The 11,880-nt window shown below is 31.9% G+C and overlaps 2 protein-coding genes across 4 annotated transcripts in view; one reads left to right on the top strand and one right to left on the bottom strand.

Annotated features, from left to right (window-relative positions):
* The window catches only part of LOC130824607 (protein ABIL1-like), a 3,168-nt gene extending 519 nt beyond the window's left edge, over window positions 1-2,649 (top strand). Inside the window, exons 2-8 of one of the 3 annotated variants that reach the window (XM_057689678.1) lie at window positions 419-501; window positions 585-732; window positions 1,132-1,234; window positions 1,344-1,377; window positions 1,446-1,552; window positions 2,123-2,190; window positions 2,288-2,649. In XM_057689678.1, coding sequence (XP_057545661.1) covers window positions 419-501; window positions 585-732; window positions 1,132-1,234; window positions 1,344-1,377; window positions 1,446-1,552; window positions 2,123-2,190; window positions 2,288-2,437 — 693 coding nt within the window. In that variant the 3' untranslated portion in view covers window positions 2,438-2,649. Of the gene's footprint in view, window positions 1-418; window positions 502-584; window positions 733-1,131; window positions 1,235-1,343; window positions 1,378-1,445; window positions 1,601-2,122; window positions 2,191-2,287 lie in introns of all 3 variants that reach the window. The other 2 variants (XM_057689676.1, XM_057689677.1) reach the window with 2 other exon arrangements.
* Window positions 2,650-4,623: 1,974 nt separating this feature from the next.
* On the bottom strand, window positions 4,624-10,294 carry LOC130824606 (rho guanine nucleotide exchange factor 8-like). Its single transcript, XM_057689675.1, has 7 exons — window positions 9,764-10,294; window positions 9,552-9,668; window positions 7,448-7,602; window positions 7,295-7,369; window positions 6,615-6,887; window positions 5,987-6,307; window positions 4,624-5,333 (listed from the first exon to the last, which is right to left on the bottom strand). The coding sequence occupies exons 1-7, from the start codon at window positions 9,966-9,968 to the stop codon at window positions 4,959-4,961; spliced, it is 1,521 nt and encodes a 506-aa protein (XP_057545658.1). The 5' UTR covers window positions 9,969-10,294; the 3' UTR covers window positions 4,624-4,958.
* Between the last annotated feature and the right edge of the window lie 1,586 nt (window positions 10,295-11,880).

Genomic DNA, 11,880 nt, shown 5'->3' with positions numbered 1-11,880 from the left:
AAAAGAAAAAAAATTATACCACTTTATTACTTAGAGTAAATTATACTACTAACAATTAGTTTAAACTTTTAGTTGAATTGGTTCCTAGACATAGTATTAGAAGCTCACTTGACAATAAGTTACGATTTCCATTCTCAACCACCCCTCATTCAAATTGTAATATTTAGCGCCACCTATAAGAAGGAGTGGACCCTCGTGTAGTTTATGTCTAGTTACTAGTTATATTTTCTTGGCCTAATTTAACAAACATTGTATTTGTAGGAGTTGCGTCTTTTTATCTTTCTCGAGCCGGGACTCCTTTGGCCGCGCTCTCCTTTATGGGTATGAGTTGCCGCCGTCCTTCCCTCCCCAGATCATATCCATAGTTTTTCTATGAGTGGGATACACTGGGTAGGATGATGATGATATGTATTTGTAGGAGCTAAAGGATTTGAGGGCTCAAATTGAAGAAGCTGCAGACTACTGTGAAAAATCATACCTAAAATCAGAGGATAAAGCACTGTAAGTTGTTGTTTCTTAGTGGTCAGAAGGAAACCTTGTTTTGCCATCCGCCAAGTATGTGTTAATATTGTGGATTAATGCAGTGTGTTGCACAACACAAAAGAGTATCTATGCAGATCAGTGGTTACAATTGTTGATCACCTTGGAAGTGTTTCTGCTAGTCTTGATTGCTGCATTCAGACGAGTAGCCGAGCTCATGAACTGGAGACTCGAATCAACTGCCTAAAACAAGTTAGTTATACATAAGCTATTTGGGTCTAATGGGAAGTATATGGACAGGTTTTGTAGTTCATATTGTTTGCTTCATGCTCATCTTAACGTTTTATTACCTCAATGTTATTCAACGACTTCCATCAATGCTCTTAGGCTAGATTCGGCGAAGTTTTTTCCAATTTCCAGCATCATATGCAACTTCGCGTTTATAAAAATACACATAATCTAGTTAGCTATTTTTCTATAGTTCATAATAACCGGAAACCAATAGACTATTTAAATCTTTGGCTTTGTCGAGAATTGCAAACTTACTAGCTACATAACGTAGGGAAAACTGAAAAAATTAAAAGGGTAACGGAGTTGATGAAATTGGTATTTACATACTTATGAATTGTTTAATACTTGCTGTTGGAACAGAAACTTGATTCGTATGATCAGTTCCATTACAACTTCACCTTGACAAAAATTCGATGGAGTACAGATTTACCAAGACATCATCCTCGATATATCTTACCGCAATGTAAGTAATGTGTGCACATCCGCACACCTCTTGCTAAGAACAATCTTAAGAATTTGATTATGTTTTTGAAGTTGAAACTAATACTTTGAATTTATATCCTCGTAAACAGCTGATCCCAGTAAAGAATCGAGCTCACCACCGAGGTATTCTGTTTGCAACTCACATGTTAGAATTGTACTTTCTCCTGTGCTTAGATCTAGTGTTTGTTCAGGGAACTTAATCACCCAACTGATCTAATAAAAGATGGTGGGAGTGAGCTCAAGATTGTTGAAGATGTGCCGCTTTTATTGCACACGAGCTCGAATGAGATATGTCTAGGTACAAGTCCAAGTTCACCCCTTGTAATTCATGCCAAAGATATTACAGGTAACATAATTTATGTTTTGAATCAAATCCCAATTCTCAGTGAAAGCGCAAGCCTCAAAGAGGTTTAACAAAGAAAAATAAATGAAAAATATAATGCAAAATGAACACAAGTGTTTATGAGGTATCTTGAATACCTCCCCCTCAAATATAGTTTATTATAATGAATTCAACAATTACAAGTATAATAAACCACCCTTAACTTGAGAACAATCTCTTAAGATCACAAATACTAAAGCAAAGTAAGAACACTCTCAAGTTTCTAACAATACAATAGCCCTCTCAACAATATGTGTGTTTGTGGTGTATGTTACTATGAGTGATGAATCCTATTTATAGCTACGATATTCATCACTCTTAGTATTCCCTCATAAATCACCATAAACATACATGTAACAACTCAATTAACATCTAATTAACTATGACAATAAACATTACAATAAACAATAGAAGTAATGCACCATAGAATATGCTACATACCCTAACATATGAATCTAATCATAGTATGCATCAAATGTTTATCAGCAATGCCTGTTCATGATGGATTCGCAGCTGCACCAAAGTTAATAAGGAATCCTTCTTTCCAATTTCAGGTGAATATTACTTGGACCTCAAGTTTATTACAAATGTTTGTTGTTTTCAGAAACACTGGTTATGTAAATGGCTAGAAAACTTGTAATTGCAATACAGGATATTAGAAGACCTGGTGGAATCAGGAGATTACTGCACTGGAAATCTGCAAATGACGAAGAGATTTTATCGATACTACGAAGAAGTAAAAAGCAGCCATCGAGATTGCTAAAGCTCAAGCAGAAGCTTCATCTCGATTTTTCATTATAGAATTTTCGGTCTTTCTATGACATTTGATACAACTGTTTACATACAATACTTCATTTCTTTCTCAGTCTCCTTGTTGGGTCAAAAAAATGATTCTACCAGCTCCTGGTATTCTGCCTTATATGCAGCCTCCAGGAGCATATGAAAGACAATGTTATTGATGATTAGAATTGATGACCTTAACCCTAATTGTGTAGTTCTCTATCTCACCAAATTAATCTCTATTATATAATGATTTAGAATGAATATTGAAAACGTTTGCCAAAACCGATACGATGCTAAGAACAATACAAACAACAATGAACAAAACAACGTTTGACAATGTAAGCTAATCAAAAGGACACAAGGATTTAAGGAGATTCACCCAATGATGGCTACCTCCTCCGTGATGTGTAGTTTCTGTTTATATTATATCAAGAATGAGTATAAACAACACTTCTAAACGAAGAATTACAATTGAGCAAGAGATAAAAACAAAAGGCTATGTGTTTGGCTTAGGGGTTGTGTTTGATGTGTTTGATGTGTGAGTATGAGAGCTCTATATATAGTACTAGGTACTAGAATATCAATAGCTCACTTGATTACATAGTTAATATTGAGTAATGAATAATATGAAATAACTCTAAGAACTTGAAAGGTCGAACAACAGCATCCCATGCATATCAGAGGATCCGCTCGACCGAAACAGGGAGCTCGCTCGGTCGAGCGGCTCGGTCGAGCGAGAATCAGCAGCATTCTAGAGCATTCTGTCTGACCGCTCGACCTACCAAAATGACTCGCTCGGTCGAGCGACCTTTCTGATCCTTCTGTCAGAATTCTAATCGAGCTACCATAAATCAAGTCCCTTCTTCTTCTTCATTAATCTTCATTAACACCCATAATTCATCATGAATACTCTCCATATAATTACATCCATTTGCATTCCACAAACCAAGAGTCACACACATGATTACACACTTTAACTTGTGCACTCAAGTCACACATTCCATTCATAACAAATATTTATATGTTTACAAAGCAAAGGCAAAAACTTAAATAAGTCTCATGCAAAATAGAATCTTGTGGTAAAAATTTATCAGAATCCGATAGAAGGTCGGAACGGGCTCGCTCAGTCGAGCGGACAGCAGCATTAACATTGTGTCTTAATTAGACATAATTCGGACTTTTGCACATACATGATATCTTCAATTTTCATCAACCATATACCATACTTCCCATCATAAAACATAACTAGATTGAACTTATGAGTCACCACGTCTAACAATTCTTCACCTTGATGATATAATCTCAATTCTACCAATACACAAACGTCAATTAACTATCTGCTAAGAAACAACCTCATCCACAAGGATGCTCCCAAATATCCATCCAACAAGGATGTATCCACTTCATTGAGGTCACATCCCTAAAAGGGAGTGAAACCATGACTAATGAAATCAAGCAAATGAGTTTGAACCAAGCTCAAATCCAGTCTCAACCTTAGATAACCACAACTCTAACTATAAGCCCATTGGATAGTAGAAGTAAGCACCCTACCCAATACCAGCATGCCATTAGCTGCAAAATCTTAAAAGTGCAATAACCTCCTATCAATGTCTATTTTATGAATATACATAAGATCACATCCCACCAAAAATCGGGTACCAACCAAGTTAATCACAATTTTTAAAAAATCTTCTTTTGTAATCTTCTATAACAATATTAATTATAAAAAAGCCATCATAGTCGTGGCCAATAAGAACGTTGAGTCTTATGAAGGTCGAATGTAATGGATTTGATGTCAATGTAAGGTATGGGACTTGTATCACATCGATAGTATGGGCAACAAATGAAGAATATATATAAGAATTGTCTATTTATTCTTGAATTCATTGTATATCATGGCCCAACTTGATGTTAAGAGGCATTGTTAGATATTGATGTTTTAATGAGTTTTGTAAGGTAATATATACTCCTCTATGGCAATGAAATAGTTAAAATAGCTATATTCTCCTTTTAAAGCTCCCACTTTAATGAGAAATATAGCAAGTGCATTGGAATCAAAATATATTAATGAGATCTTTTTATAGTTGAAATATTTCCCATAAATGTATTGCTTATCATAGAGTTTTAGGTGTTTATCTTATGTTTTATTTGTTGAAGACATTTTAAAACAAGCCATTATTTCATTTAAAACTCATAGCTCTCTCATACAAGTTAGAAGATTTGGTCACAAAAATAATAAGACTAGTTCAAAATTATACAACACACTAGGGCTCAATAAAGTATGCCCTTTGATAGTTAGGGATATCATATACACTAGCTACAAGTCAGGAAGCCAGAAACAACCCCAAAAAGCACCCACCTTTGTAAAACTAGTTAAAGTGCTGAAACTTCCCTGTCCTATCATAGGAAGGAAGAACCCCTAAAGGACTACCTCATCATAAACCTCATATCTATACACATAATTCCTTTTCTATATGCTTTAATTTAGCTCCAGTTCTCTTTGTGGCTTCATTTTTATTGAGCCATATTGTTCCCTTGGTTAATGTCTTGCTGTTGGACTTCTTAGGCCGCCCCAATTCTCAAGCTTCTCGAGATATGATATACGTTTGTTTTCGGGTTGAATCTTTGCCATGATCTTTTGATCACTTTGTTCATCAAAATCACTCGAGTTCATATTTGCATCTTCACCTCCTTGGTCGATATTCCAACTCATTAAATCCAATAATGTCATGGATGTTGGCGTGCCTGGAGAGAGTTCGTCTTCCTCGTCATTCCCTGTTGATGCTGATTCTGATGCTGCTGTTTTTGCAGCTACATTATCCGCGTAAATAACATCATCTATCCTATTCAAGATGGCTGCAGCTAAACTTTCTAGTACCCTTGAGTAACTTTCCAATACCGCATGTCCCACATCCTAGAAAATAACAAAAGCAAATCATTAATTCACAAACGATACTACATACAGAGTATACTAAATTCACCCTTGTAGCTGAAAGGACACTTATTGGCCGGTCTAACAAATCATATTGAATTGGGAGAGGTTAGAAACCCCTTGACCCAAACCTTACCTAACTTGATTGTTTAATTGTGTCGAACATCATAACTCTAACTCGACCTGCAACAGATCAAATCGACCTGATTTCAACTCACTGATCTCATTTAAAGGTTTTCTTTTCATTTATAAAGTTTTAAACATTAATTACATCTAATTCTTTTGGCCTTAATCTAAAATTTTTCGTTATTTAGTTGTTTATTTTGTATTTTTTATGAAAATAAAAAATATTAAATGAAATAAGTTTAGGTTATACTTACTGATTTAGTCAAAATTAATTCATTTAATTAAATGGGTTATACAGGTTGTTTCAGGTTTAAAAATTTTGATCTGAACCTAAACCATTTAATATACAGAATAAGTCAAGTCAACTTATTTAATCAATTGTATTAAAAGTATCAACCCAAATCCACTTATTGCGGATTAGGTTCAGTTCGGGTTGGCACGTTCGATCAGAATTTAGAATTTAGATAAATACTTATACTAGCATAATGAAAACATTCTTGGTGTAGTACCTTATTAAATTGGATTTTGGATATGTCAAGTGAGGATTGAGAAAGCCCAGGAAAAAGATGTTTAAGTATGAGTAGCATAGTTTCAGCCCTGTCCTCAAACAGCTCTCTTTTCTCCATGCTTATAGATGAACTCCACGATGATTTCCCATCTTTCTGAACCATCTTCCTCTTCCATATCACTATTGAGGCCTCAATCCTGTTCTTCAAATCAAGAACTTTGTGCTCTGATGTCAAATCCATGGATGATAATAAACCATCTGGATCAAAGAATTCATCTGTAATGCTCTTGTAGATTATGTCACCAAGGCTTGCTCGTCCGTTCTGTTCGTGTGCCATCCAAGAAGGTTCTAGATATTAGTTCCTACTTTGCAAGATTCCTATGATACTGTTCATTTTTTGCCCCAAAGCAATGTAATGCACTTGAAACACTAAGAACTCATATTATGTAGCAAAAAATTTAAGTTATATCTAAATTTTATTCAAACTAATATCACTTATACATCAAGTAAGGTTTTTGGGCCCTAAAAAGTTCAGGGCCCTGAATAGTAGCCCGTTTTGCCCTTGTTAATTGACGACCATATCTATATGTGTCCTTTTACAAGTTAAAAGTTTGTGAAAAGAAGAATACCTTCGGAAGTGACTCAATGTAACTTTCTGGGATTTCCATTTCTGAGAGCACTTGGGCATTGATAGCCATGGCTGCTTTCAGAACCTGGTTTACAGCATCTTTTTGTTGTTGTATCCATTTCTTTGTAGTATCTGATAGGCCACCTGGTTGAATCTTGACTGTTGGTATCCACCACTTATCACCGTCTCGACTGGCGGCTTTGTCAGCCTCACTTAAATCCTTGGAATCCACATATGTAAACTCTGTCTGCCCTTGAAAGTTATCTAAGCAGTCCTGTTTGATCAGTATAACAATAAGCATGTTGATCAATTAGGAATAAGTAAACCCACAACTTCAAGTTCATTTTTCAAGGTATATAACGCTGATCGAGTATATAACGTATCCTGGGACCTCAACCATCAACTTAAGCTTTTAGTTGAAGTCCCAGAATATGTTATTATACTCTAACAGATGTGAATAAAGCAAGTCAGAAAAACCGCTAACATATAGTTGTGTTATTTCTTCGTCATGATATGACATCATGTCAAAGAAATAATTCAAACAAAAGCCTGAATCGATGGTTGGAGTGTCATATCATAATATGTTATATAATTGATCAGACTCAAACCCAAGACGCTTGCGCTCCCAATAGAGCAAAGCTTAGTGAAAAGAGTACAAAACACTAGAAAGTAGATTCTTACAAGAAGCATAGCATCGAGTTTTCGTAATGCTGGGATGTTAACAAGGAGATCGCATCGTTGTTTTGTTACCATAATCTGCATAAAACACATGGTAGGATCAAATATTTTGAATTCAGTACCAAAAGATCAAGGTGAATGTTATATAAGTGTTACCTCCATAAAGGAACCGTCGGCGGCTTGGTGTTGGGAAGGCACAAGTTCAACAATATGATCAGTGACTGATAAGAGCCAGTCAACTTCTTTTCTCCACCTTACTTTCTTATCTGCAGGCATTGGCTCTAATTTCTTTGTTTCTCCAAACACAGATGCTGCACAATTTCATTCCATCTATGTTTTAGTGTGAATGCTTGTGAGTTTTGACATAATCATATCATATAAGGAAAAAAGTGAATCATCAAAAACTATTTGAACTCTTTATCTTCTTTAAAACTCGGCCAAAATCCATACACTTAACTTTTTATTTTATTCACATATTTCTTCTAGTTTCTCATAAAATATCGTTTTACCAACTTTTCTTAATTTTTCCATTTATTGTTAATAAATAAATAGAGAGAATGAATTGTGTAAATGAAACTAAAAAAGATTTCTAATGTATAAATGAGATTAAAAGTGATTAATCATTATTTAGAAATAAAAATAATTCAAAATAAGTTAGAAATATCAAAATAATAAATAATGCTAAATGAATATAACGGATAAAGTAATTTTACTGCTTTTAGTTATATATTAAATTGTATGTTTATTTTACACATTGTGTTGATGTGGCATAACTTTTTGATGTGTTGAACCAATTAAAATAGTAATTTTTTGCATTGGTTGTTGTTAGTAGGTAAATAAACATAAAATATGTAAATGGAAGAAATATATGAATCAAATTAAAAGAAACATTGATTTTATGAACAAGAATATGAGAAAGAATATGAAATTATTGCTAAATGTCTATATAAAAATATTGTAGATTTATTGAACAAACTAAATAGAAATTATTAAAAATACATTGAAACGGATGAAGTATATATTGATCATGATAGGATGAATTTAGGCATTGCAATTGTTTAAAGATATAAAATGTCTTGAAAATTAATAGGTTATGATGTACGTAGCTATAATAGTTAATCTGTATGTATGTATAAGGGTGAATCCAACAAAAAAAAAATAAGTGATGTGATTGCTAATTCAAAAATTACGAATCGAATGTAAATTTTTGCTATTATGAAAAAGTTTGATTCCTAGCACCATGCTAAAGTCTTTAATAAAGGTTTGTTTCATGGCCATAAAATACTCACAAATAAAAGTATTTTAGAATAACAAATTCAAACATAAAAATGTAACAAATCATATCATATAATTTAATAAAGTATTGGATACCTCCAAATCTCATACTCATGAAGCCCTCCAAATGAACACCATTATTGAGATACTTACGTTGCAAACGAAATTTACCAGACTATTTTTTTGATCATTTAACAATTTATAAAAAAAAAAAAACTTTATTATTTGGTCTTAACTTTTGTTTTATAGGATAATTTAATGATTTGAGTTATTTCATTTCAAATATTTTATCTTTAGAAATTAAATACTCTATTTATACATTTATAAAAGAATCAATTAGTCAGAAATTTATATTGCTTAGAATAATTTAAATTAGATAAAAGAATATTATGTGTTGATTAAAATTGTTATAATTTATCTAATATAAATATCGATTGGTTTATATAATTTGAAATGTAAAATGAATCTTTATTACTTAATCATTTGAATTTAAAGGGGTCACTAATTAGGTAATTATTTTCGTAGATATCTGTATGTTATAAAAATTATAGATTTAATTCAATTATAATTTAAAAATTTTTCAAATAATATTTTTATACATAAAAATTAAAGGCCAAATTTATCATTTTTCAAGTATAAATTAAATATGTTTCAAATTGTTGGTTCTCGGTGCTGGTGGATGTAGCTATCACATTAATAGTGAACTACGTTAAATCTCTGGTATTATTCCTTATTATTTGCATTGAAATTCTTATTATTTTATCATTCTTTTTCGATATTTACTTCTACTGTCTTAAACGTGACATTTTCGTATAAATTAACATTTAAAATTTTGTATATTTTACCAGTTTATATGCTACTATAATCTTATGGCAAAGGCAAATGTTTGATCTTTGATATGAAATCACATTACAATAGAATTATAACATTCTAATTTCTAAATATAATCCCCATGAAAGAATTTAAAAAGAAAACAGAGAAGAACCTGCAAGATTAGTAATGGCATTCGACAATGCCAAAGCAGAAGCAACGCCTTTACCACCACCAGACATATCTTCACCCAGCAACAGCTTTGTAAACCTTTCCTTCATCAATTCAATTTCTGAAACAAACCCACCATTTATTTCTCAAAATTATCCAAACCCAAAAAATAAAAATCAAATTTCATTCAGAAAACAGAGCATCCATGACTTTTACCTGTTACTGGTTTCCGACCACGATTATGAACAAAAGTTTCTTTCCGAGAAACCGAACGGATTTTATTAGGGGAAGATGAAATAGGAGAACTAACTAATTGTTGAGCTTCCACGGAAGTTGAAGTTTTTGATTCACTTGATTGTCTATCGAACATTTTTCTGAATTTAAAAGATGATGTTTTGCTTCGATCAAAGGCTCTTACCATTGTAAGAGGATTCCTTATAAATGTTTGTCCCCTTCTTAATTTGATCAAAGAAGGGACAAAAACATGATCTTGATTTAATTTGATGAATTTTTATTGTATTTTGACAGTTTTAATGAATTTATAATCCCCTTTTGGAGGATTAATTCAAGCTTTTTTTCAAATTAAAGGTAAAAGGGAATGAAAAAAGAGGGGATTTAGTTTTGGAGGTATAATTTAAACATATTAGAACATACAATGAGGTAAGATTTTTTAAAGGGAATGGAATTTTAAAGGGATTTTTCTTTTTTTTATAAAAAAAAAAGTATTATTCATAAGAGGATGTGGGGTGCATGATTTGGGGTTGTTGAATGAGAATAACCCCAAAAAATTAGAAGAAAAAAAATTAAGAGGAAACATAAATTTAACAGAGGTTTATTTTAAGTAAATCTAGGAATAGTTGGTGGGATTATGAGCTAAATCTACCAATTTAGAGGCAAAATTCCCGGGTTTACAATTATTTGTTCTAATTTTTTGAGTTAAAAACATGTTAATTGAGCACCCCCTATTATATAATTCAAATAAGAGATGACTTTGTGGAAAATTTTAAAAAAAATGTTTTTTTTAGAGAATTAGATATTGTTTCACTTAAAGTAAATTTTTTAGGATATGATATTCGGTTTGATTCTTATCAGTCGTCTTTGTTGAAATATTTTATATGTGAGAAAATCTAACATTACTATATTAATCGCTTATAGACTTACATATAATACTTGGTGCGTAATTTCCCTATCACTTTATAGTTTTGAAAAAGAGTAAACCTCATCATTACGTGTAGATTTGTGGGCCCAATCTCAGAGGTACCCCGTGACACATTTACAAAAATGAATGCACATGATATTATGTGACAAATTGTCACAGCTTAACAATCTCCAATTTGATTGTTTTCATTTAGTCTATCCTATATGAATATTGAGAGAACAAGATGAGTTTAGTGGAGCATATTTGTATAATTGTATTATTAAAAACCAATGTTGAATTGTATACAAGTTGTAAACTGTAATGGTTTAATCAAGGTGCAATGTTTTCATAGTTTGGGTCAATGGTAATGCTATGCATGTAACAAGTAATAAAAAATAAAGAAAACTACCATTGGCCATTATTAATAAAATCTAAGTATGTCGTTTTCTTTGTTAATTTTTACTTGAAACCTTGATGTATGGAATATTATGAGTATTAAAAACATATTGCTTGGCCGGGGTTTTTGGACCAACTCTTCTTTGGGGTTAACAATTTCACCCACTTTAAATCCTTTCCTAAATTTGGCGTTTTTGAAAATTAATTTTTGTGTTTATCATTTTCAAAAATAGCTCTTATTATATTTAATGTTTTTTTAATTGATAATAAGATTGAGCTGAAGGGAGTTGGGCCGTCTCAACTTGAAACTGTCTCAATCAAGACTAATTGAACAATATATTCTTCTTGTTATATTTACACAGCACAATAATTTGTTTTCTATTTCTTAACACTTTTTGACTTATGAATCAAGGCTTTGATCTAGATCGAAACTTAGAAATTTAATTCAAATTCAAGTCTACATAATGCGCAGCCGTCTTAGACCTGATCTATTTTCATTTCTAGTTAGAGTCTTATCTTTATATTTCATACTTACATTTTTTTTATCTCTATAATTCATTCCACACATTTTATTATGCATTATATTTAATATCTTTAGTTATGTACGAATAAAATTATTCTAAAAAAACTGGGACATTATGATTATATGTGATAAAACAAATCAAATTAAATTTTGCTTCATTTTTTAAAATATTACTTAAAGAATAATAATTAAGATTTGGTGGTGAATTAATATTTATTCTTTAAATGTAGCTTAAATAAAAAAAAAAAAAACATAGGAAATACTCCATTTTCGTAT

This window comes from Amaranthus tricolor, chromosome 9 (assembly GCF_026212465.1).
Source record: "Amaranthus tricolor cultivar Red isolate AtriRed21 chromosome 9, ASM2621246v1, whole genome shotgun sequence".
Classification (NCBI taxonomy): Eukaryota; Viridiplantae; Streptophyta; class Magnoliopsida; order Caryophyllales; family Amaranthaceae; genus Amaranthus; species Amaranthus tricolor.
This window is presented reverse-complemented; position numbering and strand designations above follow the sequence as displayed.